Below are 22,312 nucleotides of genomic sequence, written 5' to 3'. Positions count from 1 at the left end.
ATGACTGCTTCGAAGAAAGGCTCAATCACAGCCAGAGAGTGTTTTCGATGGTCTGCATTTTCAGCAGTTAGCAATAAATAACGTATCGTGCAGAGCACTGTGCTGGGGGCAACAGAGAGTTACCGAGGAAATAGAAGACTTAATCAGTGTCCTCGGAATTTAACTGGTAATCGGTAACGAAACCTATCGAGTTGACGCTGGAAAGAATATTACCAAGCCATGACATTTTTGATGGCCTTACGACTTGCTTTGTTTTGCCGTCTCCCCCTTTTAGACTGTGAGCCCTTCGTTTGGCAGGGAATGTCTCTATCTGTTGCCCAATTGTCCATTCCAAGCGCTTAGTCCAGTGCTCTGCACACAGTAAGCGCTCAATGAATATGACAGGATGACAAAAGGCCAGAGCCTCCTTTCAGAATCTGGAACGGCCATATCCGAAGTAGATGTGAGTGAAAAATTGCTAAAGTGGTGAGTTGACTCTTAATTCTGGATTCTCTTCAGGAAGTAGCCATCTCAAAGGACAAGTCCTTCGTACAGCAACAGGCCTCGGTCTAGAGCAGAGGCAAGACGGCAAAATGGATCAGTCTTCCACTCCTCTGGATCAAGACTTGGGGAACTGCTTCACGTGTCAGGGCGACACCGCTCAGGAGCAAGTTCTGCCCAGGGATTGACGTTCCTAGCCGAGACCGATGAAAAGTAGCTCGTTGCTTACCACCATCTTTAGGAATAGGAGGAATTACTTGTTTTAAGTAATTTGTTAGCATTCTATCCCATTCACCAGTCAATACGCACTCTTAACTAGAAGCCCAGATGCATGGAGGTAAAAGGCCTGTGTTGCAGTATTCATTTGCAGTTCCAGGAATACTCTTTGGATGCAAATCGGCGTCAATTAAAAAAACCCTACTGTCGAAGTATGATGTAAAAAGCGTTTTTCAGCTGAGCCTTTCCGAGTAGTGTGATTTTTATGTCCATTTTATTGCTGGTTTCTATTTCTTTTCCCCTTATTTGTAAATTTTTGTGCTTCATTCGATCTTGCAGTTAAACTGTCTGGTTGCAGCTGCAAGAATCGAGCTCCTTTTCTCCGTTACGAGTAAAGAAGAAAAGAGTACCTTTCAAAATCTAGGTTATAGTATGAGTTTCAAAATAGTGGGATCCTTCTATTCGACTCCCTGTGTTAGATGCAGAAGGGACACGTCTGACTTATATCGAAGACTCTATTCTCTCTCTGGATGAATGCGGAATGTAACTGGCCTTTCTGAGAACTGCCTGTTATAACTATCCAACAGGGAGAATGAATACAAACTAAAAGTAATTCCGATTGGATCGGGACCTCCAGTACTCGAGCCAACTTCACACCGTCAGTGTTACCAATGAAAACTTTTCGAATTTGTGCCGGAGTCTCTGTTACCGTGCTCTTTTGTGTTGGGTTTTAATTTTGAAGTGGCAGTGAAGACTTTTTGGATGCCCTCTTTATTGTCTACTGCTTTTCTCCTTAGGGTCTCAAATTCTGTGTAGAAGATATATTTTTAAAACAACCAAATAAAACCTTCTCTTTCAGTTTGGGGATTTAGATGTGTCGGTGTGCCGATTCCCGAGTCACGCTGGCGTTGTGAAGCTGCTTGAGCAATTCTGTTGGGAAGCTCTCCCTCGCCACCTTTCCCGTCTGAAACTTGTACCTCTTCCAGTAGGGCTTCTAAATTAATTTTGAATCTCCTCCCCTTCTCTCCCCTCAACTGCCTCTTCAGCACATACATGCCAACTCAGCACCTGGTTACTCACACCCTCCCCCATCTCCGCCGTTGCTTTCGTGTATGTATTTTTGTAACCTATTACTGCGTCTTATGTGTCATTTATTTAGAGTCTGCTTCCCCTACTAAACTGCAAACTCCTTGAGGGCCGGGATCGCGTCTGCTAATTCTTTTCTCTCCCAAGCGCTTAGCACAGTGCTCCGAATGCAGTCGGCACTCAACACATTCTGATTAATCGGGGTTGGGTTACGGAAAGTCCTAATCGTAGGCAAAACATTAAGACTAAAAGCGTACGGGAGTACAGTGCTCTGCACATAGTAAGCGCTCAATAAATAGTATTGAATGAATGAATGAAAAAGTTAAGAGGTTCAGGGCTTCGGTTTGGAGTCCGACAGTCAAAATAACATTTGTAAACCAGCTCTAAACATGATTCGCCACGTGTGTGCTGGGTGGCCTTGGGAAAGTCACTTAACTTCTCTGTGCCTCAGTTACCCTCTCTGTAAAATGGGGATAAGAGTGCGAGCCCCACCTGGGGTAGGGACTGTGGCCAACCTGATTAATTTGTGTCTACCCCAGTGCTCAGAACAGTGCTAGGCACACAGTAAGCCCTTAACAAGAACTATGATAATAATAATTAAGATGAATAAATCATCATCCATGGGAATTCATTCATTCAATGGTATTGAGTGCTTACTGTGTGCAGAGCACTGTACTAAGCGCTTGGGAAAGCAGAATACAGCAATAAAGAGAGATTCTCTGCCCACAACGAGCTCATAGTCTAGACGGTCTTTTGTGGGCGAGTCCCTTCACTTCTCTGTGCCTCAGTTCCCTCATCTGTCAAATGGGGATGAAGACTGTGAGCCTCACGTGGGACCACCTGATGACCCTGTATCTCCCCCAGCGCTTAGAACAGTGCTCTGCACCTAGTAAGCGCTTAACCACCACCATTCTTCTCTGGGCCTCAGTGACCTCATCTGTCAAATGGGGATTAACTGGGAGCCTCCCGTGGGACAACCTGATGACCCAGTATCTCCCCCAGCGCTTAGAACAGTGCACTGCACAGAGTAAGCGCTTAGCAAATACCACCATTATTATGATGATGGTGATGACTAGGGTGGAAGGAGGGGCCGGGGTAGGGGGGGGCGGAACGTTTCTCCCCGCGGCCCGTCTTTCCGGCGGGAGGAGGAGGGAGGCGCGCAGCCGGGCGGCCGGGGGCCCTGCGCATGCGTCGGGAGGGGAGGAGGGCGGTGACGCCGAGGGCACTGCGCATGCGTCGGGGGTGGGAGGGGAGGAGGGCGGTGACGTCGCGGGCACTGCGCATGCGTCGGGAGTGGGCGGGGCGGGAGGAGGGCGGTGACGTCGGGGGCACTGCGCATGCGTCGGGAGTGGGAGGGGCGGGAGGAGGGCGGTGACGGCGGGGACACTGCGCATGCGTCGAGGGGGAGGGAGGAGGGCGGTGACGTCACGCCTCCATGGCCGGCCTCGCCAAGAAGGTAAGATGGCCGACCTCCCTCCCCGCCCCCCGGGCTGGGCCTCCACCCAGGGGGACGCTCGGAGGGGTTTTTTTTTTTTTTTCAAATCTTTAATTCCGACCATTTCGGATGATATTGAAACTCTTCATTTTAAACATCCAACTTCATTCAATAGCGTGGAGGGAGCGCTGACTGTGTGCAGGGCACTGGACTGAGCGCTTGGAAGGGGCAACAGAGAGAGACCAGTCCTGCCCCGTGATGGGGGCCTGGGAACATGAAAATTCAACAGTATTTAGTGAGCGTTTACTACGTGCAGAGCACTGGGCTAAGCGCTTGGAAGGATCTCATTCATCCCATTGTATTTAGTGAGCGCTGACTGTGTGCAGAGCACTGGGCTAAGCGCTTGGTAGGTGCAATTGGGCAACAGAGAGAGACCAGCCCTGCCCCATGATGGGAGTCAGTTAATACAGATATTCAGTCGTGTTTGTTGAGCCTTTACTACGTGCAGAGCACTGGACTAAGCGCTTGGAAGGATCTCATTCATTCATTCAGTTGTATTTAGTGAGCGCTGACTATGTGCAGAGCACTGGACTGAGCGCTTGGAAGGGACAGTTGGGCAACAGAGAGACACCAGCCCTGCCCCATAAAGGGCTCAGGATCTCATTCATTCAATAGTATTTAGTGAGTGCTATGTGCAGAACACTGGACTAAGCGCTTGGAAGGGGCAACAGAGAGAGACCAGTCCTGCCTCATGATGGGAGTCAGTTAATACTAATATTCAACAGTGTTTGTTGAGCCTTTACTACGTGCGGAGCACTGGACTAAGCGCTTGGAAGGATCTCATTCATTCCGTTGTATTTAGTGAGCGCTGACTATGTGCAGAGCACCGGACTAAGCGCTTGGAAGGGACAGTTGGGCAACAGAGAGACACCAGCCCTGCCCCATAAAGGGCTCAGGATCTCATTCAATAGTATTTAGTGAGTGCTATGTGCAGAACACTGGACTAAGCGCTTGGAAGGGGCAACAGAGAGAGACCAGTCCTGCCTCATGATGGGAGTCAGTTAATACTAATATTCAACAGTGTTTGTTGAGCCTTTACTACGTGCGGAGCACTGGACTAAGCGCTTGGAAGGATCTCATTCATTCCGTTGTATTTAGTGAGCGCTGACTATGTGCAGAGCACCGGACTGAGCGCTTGGAAGGGACAGTTGGGCAACAGAGAGACACCAGCCCTGCCCCATAAAGGGCTCAGGATCTCATTCATTCATTCAGTCGCATTGATTGAGCGCTTACTGTGTGCAGAGCACTGGACTAAGCACTTGGAAGGGGCAACAGAGAGAGACCAGTCCTGCCCCATGATGGGAGTCAATTAATACTAATATTCAACAGTGTTTGTTGAACCTTTACTACGTGCAGAGCACTGGACTAAGCGCTTGGAAGGATCTCATTCATTCATTCCGTTGTATTTAGTGAGCGCTGACTATGTGCAGAGCACTGGACTGAGCGCTTGGAAGGGACACTTGGGCAACAGAGAGAGACCAGCACTGGACTAAGCGCTTGGAAGGGACAGATGGGCAACAGAGAGAGACCAGCCCTGCCCCGTGATGGGCTCAGGATCTCATTCATTCAATAGTATTTAGTGAGCGCTGACTATGTGCAGAGCACCGGACTAAGCGCTAGGAAGGGACAGTTGGGCGACAGCGACCATCCCTGCCCCGTGACGGGCTCACGGCCTCAACGGGGGAGACAGACAGCAGAGCGGAACAGAACAAAACAAAAGCAAGACAACGTTATCACGATAAATAGATGGACACCTCATTAACAAAATAAATAGGGTAATAAGTAATATATACAAATGAGCACAGTGCTGAGGGAAGGGGGGGGAGCAGAGGGAAAAGGAGAAGCTCAGTGTGGGAAGGCCTCCTGGAGGAGGTGAGCTCTCGGTAGGGCTTCGAAGAGGGGAAGAGAGTTAGTTTGGCGGAGGTGAGGAGGGAGGGCGTTCCGGGCCAGAGGTAGGATGTGGGACAGGGCTCGACGGCGGGATCCAAATCTTGGTTCTCATCCAGTCGTCTTTATTGAGCGCTGACTGTGTGCAGAACACTTTACTAAGCGCTTGGAATCTACAGTTCGGCAACGGAGACAACGAGAAGCGGCGTGGCTCAGTGGAAAGACGCCGGGCTGGGGAGTCCGAGGTCGTGGGTTCTAATCCCGGCTCCGCCGCTTGTCAGCTGTGTGACCTCGGGCAAGTCACTTCACTGCTGTGGACCTCAGTGACCTCATCTGTAAAATGGGGATGAAGACTGCGAGCCCTACATGAAACACCCTGATTACCTTGTATCTCTCCCAGCGCTTAGAACAGTGCTCTTCACATAGTAAGCGCATAACAAATGACATCTTTATGATTATTACCCTAGGGCTTAGAACTGTGCTTGGCACAGAGTAAGCGCTTAACAAATACCAATTACCCTGTATCTACCCCAGTGCTTAGAATAGTGCTCTGCACATAGTAAACGATTAACAAATACCGTCATTATTATTATTATTAATAATCCCTGCGCAACAGCGGGCTCACAGTCTAAACGGGGGCTCACAGTTTAAATGCAAGTCAGGGTTTTGAAAGAGAAGAAAGAGTGACGCCCAGGTAAGTGCCGTTTCCCAAGAAAACCACAGAAACCAGGGCAGAATAAGAAAAAAATAATAATGATGGTGGCATTTGTTAAGCACTTACTATGTGCCAAGCACTGTTCTAAGCGCTGGGGTGGATCGAAGGTGATCAAGTTGTCCCACGTTAGGGCTCGCAGTCTTCATCCCCATTTTACAGATGAGGTAACAGAGGCACAGAGAAGTGACTCGCCCAAAGTCACACAGCTGACAAGCGGCGGAGCAGGGATTAGAACCCACGACCTCTGACTCCCAAGTCCGGGCTCTTTCCACCGAGCCAAGGTGCTTGGGCTGCATAAGACCCTCTAGCGTGAATCTGAAGAATTTTATCTATGTTATAAAATATACGTTTGCATGAGTCTGAAGAATCGTGACTGACTTGTTTTATATTTTTACAGATCCCGCGTTGGTATGGCCTGGTCCGCCCAGCCCGTCTCCATGTCGCTAAGGCCTTTCACCCGCATATTAGGCAGAAAACGGTAGCTTCTACTTCTTTATTACGTAATGGCCGGAGTTTAGCCACAACCTCATCCACTGGGAAGAGTGACGGTTTATCCTCGGTTCGTTTCAACCAGAATAAGGACCTGGGATCGAACGAGGACGGGCCGCGGGACCTTCTTGCCAGTTTGCAAAAGCAAAACGACGAACGAACCCCGGAGCTGGAGAGGGTGACTAACTCGTTCTTCGACATGGGATTCAATAAGCCCCAGATCGCGGAGCTGTTCAGTTTTAAACCGCAGCTCGAAGCCCAGCGGAGGTTGGAGATAATTTCAGAATTAGTGCTCTTGGGTTTGGACCCCGGTCCCGTGTGTAAAATCCTGAAGAACAGCCCCGGGATACTAGGCATGACAGTAAAGCAACTGAAGAATCAGGCAGGTTACTTACGGAGGCTTGGACTTGAAGCAGGTATCGTCGTCTTGTGATGTCATTTTTAATAATAATAATGTTGATATTTGTTAAACGCTTACTAGGTGCAGAGCACTGTTCTAAACGCTGGAGATACAGGGTAATCAGGTTGTCCGACGTGAGGCTCGCAGTCTTCATCTCCATTTTAATAATAATAATAATAATAATGTCGGTATTTGTTAAGCGCTTACCACGTGCAGAGCACTGTTCTAAGCGCTGGGGGAGATACAGGGGAATGAGGTTGTCCCACGTGAGGCTCACAGTCTTCATCCCCATTTTACAGAGGTGGTCACTGAGGCACCGAGAAGTTAAGCGACTCGCCCACGGTCACACAGCTGACGAGTGGCAGAGCCGGGATTCGAACCCGTGACCTCTGACTCCCAAGCCCGGGCTCTTTCCGCTGAGCCAGGCTGCTTCTTAATCCATGCATTGCCGGAAGGTTAGAAGAATGACGTCCCCCACTCTTCCCTTTTGTCCTCCGTCTTTCCAACAATTTCTCGCTCCATTCTGTTAGCCTGAGATGAAATCTCATAACTTCTCATCGGATGAGAGATATTTTGGAGCTTTTTAGTAATCGGGATTGACCCGACCGATAATAACTGTGGTATCTGTGAAGCGCTTACCGTGTGCCCAGCACTCTACAGAGCACTGGGATAGGTTGGATGCGGTCCTCGTCCCACACGGGGCTCAGAGTCTCTAAGTGGGAGAGAGAAAAGGTATTGAATCCCTGTTTTACAGGTGAGGAAACTGAGGCAGTGAGATGTGACTCGCCCGAGGTCACACGGCAGCCAGGCGGGAGAGCTGAGTTTCGAACCCAGGTCCTCTGACTCCAAGGCCTGGGATCTTTCCACTAGGCCACGCTAGCATTTCAGACAAATTCTTTGAATTGTAAACTTGCCCAGGGCAGGCACTGGGTCCTCGCTACGTTGGGGAATTTTGCCCAGCTTAAAAGCCGGTCGTTTGACGGGGACGGGGATCGTTGTGCGTGACAGCGTTAAAGCCCGGAGGAGGCAGAGAGGGCAGTCGTTCTCCCTCTGAGATGTGGCTGGGCCCGGCGGGATCCCGAGCCGGGATGGAAGCTGAAGAGGCGGACCCCGAGAACACCTGAGCTTTCCGAGGGCGCTGCACGGCCGCGGCAGCCTCCTTCGCGTACCCGAAAAAGCCAAGGGGAAACGGAAACCCGGAGACGTACCCAGAATCAAAGATGTACGCAGACATGGAGAGGGGACGCGGATTCATCCAGGAAACCGTGTGGACCGTGGGAAAAGACCCAGATGTGTAGGGAAGCGCCCGCTTTAGCGACACGTGCTGATAAACGCCCACCCGGGGGACCCGAGCGAGGCCACACGTACGTAGGATGTGTGTACGTAGGGGTCACAGACGTCGCCGTAGAGGAAGGAAACGACACCAAAAGGTGGACGCGAAGAATGAGAAGCTGGGTGCTCAGGGAGGCGAGAGAAGAGGGCAAGGAAAGCAGAGGTTGAGAAAGGAAGGGTCGGGCACGAATGAAAAGTTTGAGGCGCGAGGGGAGAAGCAACAGAAAAATCACACTCGCCTCACTCTGCTCACTTGCCTCTGACCCCTAATTCAGCCGTCGCCCCCGCTTTGAACTCCCTTTCTTCGAATCCAGCAGGCTGCGGCTCTCCAGATGTTCACAACGTTGAGCGAATCCCACCTCCTTCAGGAAGCCGCCCACGAGAACCGGCTATTTGCCCAGATCCCAGCCGGGCCCTCCCACCTCATCGATCGCCCTTTGTACTTCTGTGGTCTTGAGCCCTCCCCGCTGCTGGCTTAGTCCCAGCGGGCGTTCCTTTACTCCCAGGACCCAGATTAGAATCTAGGTTTCCTGCTTTTCAGAGCTGTGCTCTTTCCACGGGGCCAGATACTAACATTTTAGTCAATATCAGTAAAGTAACGTGGCTGCATGTAGCCAGTGTAAAGGAATTAACACAGTTAACAGTTTCCTCTTCGTAGGGACCGGATTCTATGTGATCAGTCTTGTGTTTGGCCGGTAGCGACTTAATATTAAAAAATACCACGATAGTATACCACCTATGAAAAGTGGGTTTTTTCTTCTAGAGCTGCCTCTCTAGTACTTTCATTTGAATCTTAATATTCTCCCTACTCTCCTTAATTCAATCATCGGGGCACCTCTGACTGATATCATGGAGACTTAATTTGGTTTTTAGGTAGGAAATGAGCCGTCTCAGACTGCTAGGTCCAGGATAGAATTCTGATCCTGATACTTGTTGATTTTTATAATATTTACTTCTCGGATCCGAAAAATTCTACAGTCTCTCGGTTCAGAGGTGAAAGTCTTGGAGCGGAATCCTTCAAAATGTTGGAACGAGAAAACTAGACGTGCACAAACAATTCAAAAAACGTGTTTCTGGCTATTATATTTGGTATTTTAGTAGCGGATGCTCTAGATTAACACCGGCACACTCATCTTTATTGTCTCCTTGTCCCACAGGACATCTACGGCACGTGGCCAACTGCTGCCCTGATGTTTTCGTCCTGAAACAGCAGCAAATTGAAGCCGTCGTCTGTGTTTTGAAGAAAAAGTGTCTCTTTACAGTTGAGCAAGTGACAGAAATTTTGCACACCTGTCCCAGAGTCCTACACGAAGATCCCAACAGTCTGGAATACAAATTCCAGGTAAGAGCGGATAAACCACAGATCATGGTGATCACACGTGTTTTTTTTTTTCTAGGAACGTTCCCTCACGTAACATTTCCACGTAGCTTGTATTCCAAAGTCACAAATTCTCCAAGATACGGGGTGTAGGAGGCTCAGTTTCGGCTAAACTCAACAAGAGGTTAATTTTGAGGGAATGGCACAGAAGAGGCAATTAAAAAAGCAGCCACCCTCCCAAGCGAGTGGTTTGAAACTCTAATATACGTACTCACTCCAACCCCACGGCACTTATGTACATATCCTTATACTCTACTGGTGATTGATAAAGTGCGTCGAGGAAGGATCGGAATTGGGAAAATCACTAATACTTGGAGGAACTATCAATGTCACAGGGCAGGCGAGCTTTCGGGTGACTAACGGATGGGTTGGACTCCTCCATGGGGGATGGAGAGTTTACTCCGCGGTTTATTGGGCTCTGGACAAGCCGGCCTGGGTTCTGAAAGTTGACTCTTGCTGTAGATCCACTGTCTCTGCCCCATTTCGTCTAGGAAGCTGGGAGTAGGAGGAAAGTCAGCGAGAGGGGAGAGATGAGAGCCCTCCTCCCACCCGTGGTTAAAGCCCAGAGAGGTAGGATTGGTGCATTTCTCAGGACAAGATAGGCGCAATAAGGGAATCAGGAAAGAAGACCGGGTGGAGCACGATCAATCCCTTATTGACCACTTTCTGTGCCGAGCACTATGCTGAGCGCTTGGGAGAGGACGGTTTAACAGAGTGGTAGACCCGGTCCCTGACCTCAAGGCGTTTACAACCCAGTGGTGAGGACAGATATTAAAACAAATTACGGGTAGGGGAAGCGGCAGGGGAGCAGAGTGGGAGGCATCGGGAGCGAGAAGACAGTAGAATGCTTCCAACTGCTCCATCTCCCGCATCTATTTTAAGTCCCGGATTTGAAAGCTAAGTTTTAATAAGGGTGAAAAAATCAGAGACCTATCCCCTGTAGCTCATTAAATTAATCAGAAAATGATTTTTGTAAGATATCGGGGATGCCATTGCTGAGCCATGTGGGATTTTACTCTGCTCAGTGTATTTATCCAATAGATGAAGAAATTGAGATATAGAGAGGTTATATTAAATCATGGGGCAAAGGAAACGCTAGAGAACCCAGGACTCCTTATCTGGTGCGTTAGAGTACTATTTCTGGACTTGGGCCTGGTGAACCCATTAATAGATCCACTGAGCATTCTAAAATGTCTCATTTGAAGGCAGCCTTAAAATTCAAAGTTTAATATTTTACACTGTAACTTGTTGCATCAGAAGGAAGACAGAATTTTGAGAAAAGCAGGCATTTGGTACGGAAGTTCCCAGGTTTTCCATGGTTCGTATTCCAAAGTAAGAAGGTCAGGATCGGGTTTATGTGAGAGGAGATTTGCCCTGGGAAGGAACTATCCTTGAGAGGAGTGGGCAGGCCAACCGTGCCTTGTCCTTCTTATCCCTCAAGTCTCGGTTTCGGGTGCCCGTCTATTCTCCAGCTACAGCCGCTCCCTCGGAGAACTCGTTTGCTCCCAGGACTTCAGCTACCTTGGGGTTAATTCTCTAGTCTGCATCTCCAGCCCTGTCCTCTCTCCGTCTCTGCAGTCCCACATTTCATCCTTCCTTCAGGACATTTCTGCATGGATATCTTGGTGATGTCTCAAAGTTAACAGGTCCATAATAGAACTCCTCCTCTTCCCAACTAAACCCTGTCCTCCCCCATCTTTCCCATCACTGTAGGAAGCACCACCATCCTCCCTGTCTCAAAAGCCCTCAGCACTGGCATTATCCTCATCTCATCTCTCACTCAACCCATATATTCAGTCTGTCACCAGATCCTCTCGGTTCTACCTTCACCACGTTGCTAAAGTCTGCCCTTTCTTCTCCATCCAAGCTGCTTCTTCATTGATCTCATCTATTCCTCTGTCGACCCCTTGCCCGCACATCTGCCCTCTGACCTGGAGCTCTCTCTCTTCCTGTGTGACAAGAACATCACTCTCCCCACCTTCAAAAACCTTATAAAAATCACATCTCTTCCAAGAGATCTTCCCCAATTTAGTGGTCTCTCCTCTATTCCTTCCCTCTTTGTGTTGCCTATGCACTGGGATAGATACCCTTTCAGCGTGTGATAGTCACTCCACTGTCAGCTCCAAAATACTTATGTACATCTCCCTAATTTATGTGTTTATATTAATGTCAGTCTCCCCTCTAGACTGTAAGCTTCTTGTGGGCTGGGGACATGTCTTTCAACTCTGTTGTATTGTAGTCTTAATACAATTCTTGGCACACAATAAGTGCTCAGTACCACTGATAGTCTCCTCTACTGCCCTCCTGTTTTACTTTTGCATTCTCAGCTCTTCTGAATATAATCAGTTAACTTTGTCACTTGGTTTACATTTATAATAGGAATTATGAGTGATAGGCTGAATTCTGAAATCTTTTCTGCAAACGTTTTCCTTAGTTCCATTTCCACCCTTTTTATTGATGTTTGGTTCGTCTTAGCCTAAGGAAAAAAATGGATTCCTACTGCATTTTCTTTCCTGTTTCTCACTGCCCACGGCTTTTGTGCTTGTTTGCCAGTTTTAAAGTATGTCGGCGGGAGAATTTTCAAAACTTACCCCAAGATTCCGAAATTCTTTGTTCTTTACAGTACGCCTATTTCAGGATGGGACTTCAGCAGCCTGATATTGTGAAGACCAAATTATTGCAGTATTCAATAACGAAGATCAAGCAAAGGCATATCTTCTTAGAACGACTGGGTCTTTACCAAACTCCCGATAAGAAAGGGCAGACCCAGATCTGTAACCCTACGGTGATGGCAGTCTTGAGAGTCTCAGAAGCCGAGTTCCTGACCAAGACAGCTCATTCCTCTTCTGAGGAGTTTGAAATCTTTAAGAAGCTCTTGGCCCGGGAGGAGGAAGAGGAGTATGAGGATTCAGCGTCTGAAGATGAAAATTCAGATTCGGAAGATGAGGAAGAATCTTTTGAAAGAACAGACTTAGAAAACTGAAGGTTGGAAAGCTGGGGAAGACTGTTCAAACTTTATGGTTGTGGGCAGGAAACGTGCCTACCAATTCTGTTCTCAGGTGTTTAGTTCAGTGCTCTGCACACAGTAAGCACTCAATAAATGCCAGTGATGATGATGATTGAAAGCTTGTGGAAGTCTGTCAATGAGATCTTAAAACTTTCTATTTTTGTATGAACCTACTCCCTGGAGCAATCAGGAAGATACCGAATTGAGTGGAGAATACTCAATGGGACAGTAGAGTTAGTCTAGTCTATTCAATCAATATTTAGAATAGATTCATAGCCGAGAATGGACACGAGCAGAAGTGAGCCTAATTTTCCAGATTCAGATATTAATTTCCTACATTACAGTTGGTCGAAAACCCTCCACAACTTTTCCTTTTTTCACCCTTTTAATGGTGAAGTTATGTTAATGATGGTTACATTTCTGCTACAGAAAGGGGTATGGTTCTTATTGGAGAGAAATTAATTTGCTATCATTATCTTTGCAAAGGAAGAGAGAAAACCAAATATCTGTAGTATTGAAGTGAAATTGGAATGACTTATACCATATCTGATTTGTATAACAGGCTTCTTCCAAATGCTGCTTGAGTTCTTAATCTAAACATGTCTGCTTTCTTCACCCATCCACTGATATAATCAAATAAAATTGGTTAGGGACAGGTAGATTAGCTTGTGGATTACTTGTGGATTTGAGGTCACTGGGGATATTATCTTGTGATTGATGATCTTGGTTAATGTTGGAGAGCTGAGCTTAAATTTTGTCATTTCTCACTTCCCCGTGAACACCAAGTCAGTTCTCCAACATCTGATGAGCTCCCACGGGTTCTTACTGAATTAATCCCTAGATGAACTTTGAGCCAGGCCTGTACTGGGCCGGACCAATAACTCTGAGGTTACATGTTTGGTTCTGTGGTAAATATGCCCAAGAGAATTCAAAAGTCATTTTGGTTTTCTCCGACCAAGTGGGATTTAGAGGGAGAGAAACGAGTTCACTTTCAAGTGACTTGAGTCCAGTCTGGGGTAATTTACCTAGTATTGGCTCAGCCTTTGCAATAGCTCATAAAAAGGCTCTCTTCGGTAAAGCATTATTAGTAGCATTCATTCCTGAAGAACTGGGACAGAGCTTTTGTGTCTTAATGTCCCCAGGTAGAATCTCTGGGATCATTGCAGATGTACTTGATACTGTTTTGCATTTGATCTTTAGGAACTGTTTGGAGATTGTAATTCCCAATTGCTTTTTTCTACTACGTTGGTGATTCTGACTTCTTCGGATATGTGGGTTAAGCCAGGCAAAATAGGCCATACGTAATCTGCTGCACTAATCTACTGCCAATTCATTGTCATTCGCTAGGTTTACCTTCCTTTTGGTTCCCAAGTGCACATTTCAAAAAGAAAAGGGAAAAAAAAGACTTTTTTTAATAAATCGTATTTTATTTTTTAAAAAACAACCAAATTTAAACGAGACTTTCTTTTGGTACATGGTATCTCTTTTGTTCATTTGAGAGACTTTCCAACATGTTATTTCATTCTTGGTATTCAGGACTTGCTTGGCTTTGGACTCTGCATTAATTCTTCCCAGTGGATTAATTGGCTGTTCATATTGGTGAGGGTTTGGCAAACAGAAGAAATTCAGCAATAAAGCAGAAAGATAAGTGAATCCCTTCTGCTGAGTGAGTAACTCTGGCATCAGTTTATAGGGAAGAATTTTTTTAAACTAAGAGAAGTCTTGGTGGGCTGGTTGTTACGTGGTAGAGCAGAGCAGTATCTAGCATGATATTGTAGTGGAGATTTTCAGTGTCTGTTTCCTAGTCCATGGAAAAAAATGCATAAAAAATTAAGCAGTTTTCACTATATGGAAACTTATCCTCATGCGTCTCTGGGGGGTTCAACATCCATCCCTTGTACACGATAAGAAAAAGCGAAGATCTGTGCTTTTTCTGTTTTCTGGACAGTTTACGAATAGTTTGAAAATCCTTTTACAGACACTTTATGCCAGATTTTCATCCTGTACAATTAGCCCAGTTCTCCCTTAATCATCGGCAAATTATTCTCTAAGATCACCTAGACGGAGGAAAATGATTCTGTATTTCCTGCTTGGCTTCATTTCTCCAATGACAACTATCTAATCCTACATTGATCTGTTTTTGAGATCCAGGCCTTGTAAGAAAAGTGGTCTGGCCTAGATGATTTCCCAAAAGAAATATAAGATGAGAACTGAGGCACACGGGGGGGAAAGAAACCGACGGCTTCCTTTAGAAATACTTTTAAGCGTATGAAAGGTGTAACTGCCAGGAAAAGACTAAATGCCGTTCTTAGGACCAGGAAATCCGGTTTGCTATGGATGTTTCCATTTTTGGCAGGGAAGCATCGAAAGCGATAGGTCGTTTGGCCACATCTTTCGAAACTCACAATTTCAGTAGATAAAGCACCAGCCTCCTGACCTGATAGCGCTCGGGACTATTTACACTTTAGCAGGATTTTCTTTTAATGTACTCTAGTAGTGATATCACTGTCTCGTCACTTGCCAGCAGTGTAGCTTACACAGACACGTGGCTGTAAGTCCTAATATTATTGAAAGGATCACCGTGTGTTTATGTGCATTGCTTTCTCTTCTCCAGCCACCCTAAGTGTTCAAGAGCGTTTATCGGCGTGAATGGGGAGGGCTCCCGAATTGCTGTAGAGCTAAATGGTCTTTTTCCTGGTGGAATTGTTCTGTCTTTCCAGAGATGACTATTTGGATGTGTGGGTCGGAGGCACATAGATGTAATAAACAAGCAAGAAATGAGCTCCTCTCAGGGAGAGGGCCACGAGTTGATGAGCGGGTCAGGGGTTCCTCGCCCGGAGAGCCCGTGGCTCGTAACCAAAGGATAGTCTTGGAATGAAGTGACGGATACTGGGTTTGTGTTAATACTTCAGACGGCTTTAACCCACGTTAATAGGAGTGAGAAAATTTGCAAACGGAATAGAACTTTACTCTCTTTTTCCAGTAGGTACTTATCCCCCAGAACGGAAAGAGCAGCCTGGGAGCCGGAGGCCCTGGGTTCTAAATCCAGGCTCGGCCGATACTTGGCGTGTGACCTTGGGCAAGTCACCTCTCTGGGCCTCAGTTTCCTCAACTGAAAAATGGAGATTCAATAGCCGTTCTCCCTCCTGCTTATTCTGTGAGCCGCACGGGGGACAGGGACTGGGTCCGGTATAATTAACTTGTACCTACTCCTCCAGCGCTTAGTACGGTGTTCAGCAGCACTATCAACTACCTTAAAAAAAACACCATCAGTGGCTTAAACGCTGAATCTTAGTGCCACAGATCGTGAACTGTTAGAGTGACCGGGAGTTTCCGTGGGGATCGGTGTGTTTTGCAGTTCTGATTTCTTTACGTACGCTTCGGGATTCATTTTCCGTATTACCGCGGGTCAGAGTTTTACCGAGAAACGTGGTGAAAAGCAGATGTGGTGAGTGATGGTGTCTTGGTGGGAACGGGCAGCGGGGAACTTATCGAACACTTGGTGGCTTGAAACGCGCAGCGAATAACAGAGACCTTCTTGGGCTGATCTGACATGACCGTCCCTGAGGCTAGGACAGTGTGATAGGTGCGAAGAGATGCATTTGCATACGTTCATAAGCCGGTGTAAAAATCTGAAAGCCAAAAAAGTTTTCTACGCTAAATAATGGAAGCTAAGTATTTTTTCTCTTTCAAAATACCAAGGGGCCCTAATCCTACTATAGACTACCACCCCGCAAAGTAGCAGATGGCAAAATACCGTTCAGATTAACCGCCCGGGGACCGAGTTGGCTAATCGATCTTTTTTTCCTGAACGGAAAGCAACGTTCGAGTGGCCTGATGGTTTTATTCCTGCTGCCTACATTTCTGCCTTAATTGCTACTTCTGAAAAGAAGGGAGATTTCTAATATTTTTTTTTTTAAATGCTGGTCAGGCGGCCCAGTTTTTGGTCTTTGCAACGCTACCGGCGGTCAGTTGGTGGAGCCCAACGTACACGGACGGCCACCTTCGGATTCACCCCTCGCGGCGGCCCACGCGGCACTCGCGTAGGAAACCACAGCCCCGGTCACCCGGAAAGCTGCCGGAAAAGACCCGGGGAGACTTTTCGCCGTCGCTTGTCTTGGGTAAAGACGGATACCATTGGAAGATCGGTCCTGCCTCGAAGGAGGGAGATGGGGTGGTGCGGGGTTCAGATGTGACCGTTTATCCCAGAGAGGGAAGAGGGGAGGCGGCCGGTGAGGCGTCTCCTGATTCTTCTAGTAGGTCGGGTGTTCCCGGGGTGTAAAAGCTCTCGGAGCAGACAAGCTGAAACCACCAGAGTTTGGGATCCTAAGAAAGAAAGGTTTCACGGTTAGAACGCCAGTCTCGCCCGTTCTCATCACCTCTTCTTTCTGTGTCTCCTCACGGAAGTTGCCTCGAGGACGATTAGGTTAGAGTCTTGGAGTTATTTTATTTTTTTACGGTACCTGTTAATCTAATTGCTGGGGTAGATGCGAGGTTATCGGGGTGGATGTAGTCCCTGTCCCTCTCGAGGCTCACGGTCCAGGTAGGAGGGAGTAGGATTTCATTCCCGTTTTACAGATGGGGAGACTGAGGGGCAGAGAAGTAAAGTGACTTGCCCCAGGTCCCAAAGCAGACAAGTGGCAGAGCTGGGATTAGAACCCAGGTCCTCTGATTCCCAGGCCTGGGTTCTTTCCACTAGGTCAGGCTGCTTTTCAAGTCATGTTATAATAATAATAATGATAATAATAATAATAATAATAATGTTATTTGCTAAGCACTCACTAAGGCCAATCACCGTACTAAGTGCTGGGATGGGTACAAGATAATCAAGTTGGATCGAGCCCCGTCCCATGTGGGACTCTGAGGGAAACGGATATTGAATTCCCGTTCTGCAGATGAGGAAACTGGAGCGCAGAGAAGTTAAATGACTTGCCCGAGGTCACACAACAGGCAGGTGGCAGAGCCGGGATTAGAACCCGGGTCCTCTGACTCCCGGGTCCATGCTCCCTCCACTTAGCCAAGCTGCTCTTTCTTTTTTGAAGTTCAATTTCATTAAATTCCTGGCCCTGTAGTAAGTGGAGTGGTTGAGGGAAGTTGACAAATGCCTTTTTTTGCTGGCGAGAAACAGGCCTTTTCCTCTTCTCTGACCTTTTCCAATTTGTACCATTTCTCGGGTGCTAATGGTGGTATTTGTTAAGCGCCTACTCTGTGCAGAGCACTGTTCTAAGCGCGGGTAGATATACCGGGTAATCGGGTTGTCCCACATGAGTCTCACAGTCTTCATCCCCATTTTACAGATGAGGTCACTGAGGCACAGAGAAGTGAAGTGACTTGCCCAAGGTCACCCAGCTGACAAGCGGCAGATCCGGGATTCGAACCCATGATCTCGGACTCCCAAGCCCCGGCTCTTTCCACTGAGCCACCACTTCCACGGCTACCCTGCGCTCTCGCTCTCTTTCTCCTCTCTGGCCAACGTTCATTCATTCATTCGATAGTATTCATTGAGCGCTTACTACGTGCAGAGCACTGGACTAAGCGCTTGGAACGTACAAATCGGCAACAGATAGAGACGGTCCCCGCCCATCGCCGGGCAACGTTGGGTTTTTTTGATGAGATAAAGTGCGTCTGGATGTGTCCGGGCATTAGCTATGCGCTTCATCAGCTAACTTGGCCCCCTCTTTGTCCTGCTGTTTGAGTGTCTATGGGACCAATCTCTTTTGTTGTTGTTTTTTAAAAATGTTTGCCTCAGTTCCCTCATCTGTCAAATGGGGCTTAGGACTGTGAGCCCCATGTGGGCCAACCCGATTACCTTGTAACTACTCCAGCGCTTAGAACAGTGCTTGGCACATAGTAAGCGCTTAACAAATACCAAAATTATTTAACGAGAAGCAGCGCGGCTCAGTGGAAAGAGCGTGGGCTTGGGAATCAGAGGACGTGGGTTCTGCTCCCTCCTCTGCCACTTGTCTACTGTGTGACGTTGGGCCAGTCACTTCACTTCTCTGGGCCTCAGTCACCTCATCTGTAAAATGGGGGTTAAAAGTGTGAGCCCCCCGTGGGACAGCCTGATTACCCTGTATCCACCCCAGCGCTTAGAACAGTGCTTGGCACATAGGAAGAGCTTAACAGATACCATTATTATTATTATTATTATTATTATCAACAAATACCATCATCCTCCCCCTGTAGACTGTAAGCTCCTCTTGGGCTGGGATCGTGTTTACCGATTCTACTTCTACTTCTAATTCTACTTAACCGTACTCCCCCAGGCAATTAGTACAGTGCTCTGCACACAGTAAGCACTCGATAAATACCACTGAGGGATCACCAAATTTCCCATATTGCCACTTCTGATTTTCTTCCACGTGCTAGGCAGAGCGCAGTAGCTACAGCACGGGCCCGGGGGTCGGAAGGTCATGGGTTCTAATCCCACCTCCCCCGCCCTTCCCCTCCCCTCAGCACTGTGCTCGTCCGCTCAATTGTATATATTTTTTATTACCCTATTTATTTTTTTAATGAGATGTACATCACCTCGATTCTATTTATTGCTGTCGTTTCAAGGAGATGTCCATCCCCTCGATCCTATTTATTGCTATTGTTCTCGTCTGTCCGTCTCCCCCGATTAGACCGTGAGCCCGTCAATGGGCAGGGGCCGTCTCTATCTGTTGCCGATTTGTATATTCCAAGCACTTAGTACAGTGCTCTGCACATAGTAAGCGCTCAGTAAATACTATTGAATGAATGAATGAATGGGTGACCTTGGGCGAGTCACCTCACTTCTCTTCGATGCAAATATTTGGATTGCAACGTCTTTCTCGTCTTCTCCCCGGCCACGCGGGAAGCGTAGATATGTTTGGGGAATCCTCTGTTGGGCGAAGGCATTTCTTACCTACTTGGGAGAAGGGAACGGGAGCTGAAAGGTTAGAACCTCCAGATTGAAAAGTGCATTTGGTCAATTCCCACCCCATTCCCAGAGTAACCACGTAGCTCATTTGCAAGTTGGCCTAACAGGCTTGAGCCTTCTGGTAAGAGCCCGTCTCTGCAGCTCCCCCTCCTCCCCCAGAATGGGGGTCCCCTAGGTCTTGCCGAAACGGATTTCCTGACACACCTGGGTGAGACCACCTCCCTCCCGAGCGAGGGAAGAATTTAACCGGTGCTCTTCGATCTGGAGCTTTCCTCATCTGGAAGTGAGCGATCGTCACTGGGGTCGTCTCTTTCTGGCTCGGGTTGGGAGGAAAATGGGAAGGCGGGGGAGGCTGGTTTAGAAGTGGGAGTGGGAATTGAGGAACGGGGGGGTGTGGAATAAAAGATCGAGAGAGAGGAGGGCGTGTGTGGAACGGGGGAGAGAGGTGAAAGATTTCATTCTCTCAGCACCTCCACCTCCGAATTCGCCACCACCCGTCATCCTAAAGTGTTGCCAGTGTGGGTGGGGGTTAAACGGGGCAGAGCCAAGCCCAGGTTGCCATTAGAAGCCTTTATCTTCTGCTGGGCCTCACCCACCCTTCAACTCAGAGAGTTATTCATTTCGGGGAACAATTCGACCCGGTCGGGGGCTTCTGCCAAGTCCGGGTTCGTAAACAGGTTTAAACCCGGAATCTGGAGAAAATGATCTTTCCGTGGAAACCTCTGTAACGTCACTTAGGGATCAGGAATAATGATGATGATGATGGTGGTATTTGTTAAGCGCTTACCGTGTGCCGAGCACCGTTCTAAGCGCCGGGGGAGAAGCAAGGGAATCGGGTTGTTCCACGGAGGGCTCTCAGTTTTAACCCCCGTTTTACAGATGAGGTAACTGAGGCGCAGAGAAGTAAGCGGCTTGCTCGAGGTCACACAGCAGACAAGTGGCGGAGGTGGGATTACTCATAATAATGTTGGTATTCGTTAAGCGCTTACTATGTGCAGGGCACCGTTCTAAGCACTGGGGTAGATACAGGGTAATCAGGTTGCCCCACGTGAGGCTCGCAGTTAATGCCCATTTTACAGATGAGGTCACTGAGGCCCAGAGAAGTGAGGTGACTCGCCCACGGTCACACAGCTGACAAGTGGCAGATAGGGATTCGAACCCATGACCTCTGTCTCCCAAGCCCAGGCTCTTTCCACTATGCCACGCTGAACCTGCCCCCTCAAAATATAATAAAGAACAACCTTCCTTCCTTTGGCGACAGGAAGAGAAATGTTTACTGAGTCCAGCTGGAGAAAGTTGACTTACCTTAAGTCCTCCTCGGCGTTTGACTCTTACTCAGTTTCCTGAAAAAATGTATTTTGTGCGAGAGAGAGAGAAAAAATGACAATGAAACTCTATCCGTAGCATATAGGCTTATCCAAAATACTATCCATTCCAGATTATTAGCGAGCGTGGAAGCGGGTTTAATACGGATAACTGAAAAAGAGGATCCCCGAATCTCATTTTTAATTATTTTTTTATTACTGTTGCTGCCTTTTAGCGCTTACAATGGGTCAAGCACTGTTGTAAGCGTTGGGGTAGGTATAGGTCAGACGGTCAAGCCTTCCCCTCAAACTGCCATTAAATAGACCAAAAGACCACTTTGAATTTCCCCGGGTTTTATTTCCCCTTGACGCTCTTCGATGGAGGTGTTCCTGAGCAGCAGAGATGCCTAAAAGTTAGGCTGCTTGAGGAAAAACAAAGACCCCAGTCACGAAACCCCTGAAAAATTGAGGGTAAGTAGTGCAAGAACCTCCGTCGTCTCCGGTGATCCGTCAAGGATGGCAGAATTTCTGTTGCTTCCAAGGGACCCACCAAAGGCACACAGATTTTTCACCAGCCCCCAAAATACCCCGGACTGCCTTTCCCCAACTCCGAATATTCCCGGGCAGGGCGGCCGGTGTGGGCAGAACGCTACCGTCCCCGTCACGTTTTCAGTGGGAGATCCGCACCTCCCTCTCCCTCACCCTGCCCTTCCGGGACCCCGCGGAGCGTGCCGAGTTCGGCGAGGACACGCTCCACGTGGCCCGAGGTACGCCGTGCCTTGATGTGAGCGGCACACTCTGGCCGTCCTCCTCCCTGGCATCACCACCTGGAAGCGGGGCCTCCGGCTTCGCGTGCCGGTGCCCGTTCGGCGTCTTCTTGGCGGTAGTGCCCTCGCAGCTCTCCTTGTAGCAGACGTCTTGGTGGATCTTGTAGACTCGCTTATACCTGTCGGCGAGAGGAAGGCCAAAAGCCGGTGAGCTTCGCGGCGCCTCCGGGTCTTCAGAGCTTCAAGGGCGGGGGGATCTCCCGAGCCCCTCGATTCGCCCTGAACGCCGAATTTGGTTTCGGAGGGCAAGCTTTGGTAGGGCGGGGTCTTTTCAGTTGCTTTGAACGGCACCAAGTGGCCGTGGGCGCTTTAATAATAATAATAATAATGATGATGTCGGTATTTGTTAAGCGCTTACTATGTGCAGAGCACCGTCGTAAGCGCCGGGGGAGATACAGGGTCATCGGGTGGTCCCACGGGAGGCTCGCGGTCTTCATCCCCATTTGACAGAGGAGGGAACTGAGGCACCGAGAAGTGAAGTGACTCGCCCACGGTCACCCTGCTGACGAGTGGCGGAGCCGGGATTCGAACCCGTGACCCCTGACTCCCAAGCCCGGGCTCTTTCCCCCGAGCCACGCTGCTTCTCTACGCTGTTCGACGAAGGTGACCTGAACACCGGTGGGCAGATCGCTCCCTTGGCCTACCGACCACATCGAATAAGGATGACTTGATCGAGGACCAAAACCGTAACCCGAACCAGTCTCTCTCTCTCCGCCTTAGAATCGAGGCCCAGGCATTTCCCGCTGAGAACCCGGAGGGAAAAACTAGAACGTCAAATGTAGAACGATGCAATAT

At 48.3% G+C, this 22,312-nt stretch overlaps 3 protein-coding genes across 11 annotated transcripts in view; 2 read left to right on the top strand and 1 right to left on the bottom strand.

The window, feature by feature from the left end:
* PASK (PAS domain containing serine/threonine kinase) overlaps window positions 1-1,563 on the top strand; it is a 49,199-nt gene extending 47,636 nt beyond the window's left edge. For all 4 annotated transcript variants that reach the window (XM_039912625.1, XM_029069501.2, XM_007669176.3 and 1 more), the window contains one exon: window positions 499-1,563. In XM_039912625.1, coding sequence (XP_039768559.1) covers window positions 499-668 — 170 coding nt within the window. In that variant the 3' untranslated portion in view covers window positions 669-1,563. The remainder of the gene's footprint in view (window positions 1-498) is intronic.
* Window positions 1,564-3,167: 1,604 nt separating this feature from the next.
* Window positions 3,168-14,138, top strand: MTERF4 (mitochondrial transcription termination factor 4). 2 transcript variants are annotated; one of them, XM_029068469.2, is made up of 4 exons: window positions 3,168-3,238; window positions 6,277-6,784; window positions 9,258-9,442; window positions 12,102-14,138. In XM_029068469.2, the coding sequence occupies exons 1-4, from the start codon at window positions 3,218-3,220 to the stop codon at window positions 12,459-12,461; spliced, it is 1,074 nt and encodes a 357-aa protein (XP_028924302.1). In that variant the 5' UTR covers window positions 3,168-3,217; the 3' UTR covers window positions 12,462-14,138. The 2 variants fall into 2 exon arrangements, with proteins under 2 accessions (XP_028924302.1, XP_028924303.1); XM_029068470.2 differs by lacking the exon at window positions 3,168-3,238 and adding an exon at window positions 5,029-5,052.
* A 2,171-nt stretch (window positions 14,139-16,309) lies between these two features.
* SNED1 (sushi, nidogen and EGF like domains 1) overlaps window positions 16,310-22,312 on the bottom strand; it is a 114,542-nt gene continuing 108,539 nt past the window's right edge. For 2 of the 5 annotated variants that reach the window (XM_029068445.2, XM_029068446.2), the window contains one exon: window positions 20,747-21,636. In XM_029068445.2, the coding sequence (XP_028924278.1) occupies window positions 21,360-21,636 (277 nt within the window). In that variant the 3' untranslated portion in view covers window positions 20,747-21,359. The other 3 variants (XM_029068450.2, XM_007669182.4, XM_029068448.2) reach the window with 2 other exon arrangements.

The sequence above is a fragment of the Ornithorhynchus anatinus genome, chromosome 7 (genome assembly GCF_004115215.2).
Source record: "Ornithorhynchus anatinus isolate Pmale09 chromosome 7, mOrnAna1.pri.v4, whole genome shotgun sequence".
Classification (NCBI taxonomy): Eukaryota; Metazoa; Chordata; class Mammalia; order Monotremata; family Ornithorhynchidae; genus Ornithorhynchus; species Ornithorhynchus anatinus.
The sequence above is the reverse complement of the archived record's forward strand: the minus strand, read 5'-3'. Positions and strand labels throughout refer to the sequence as shown.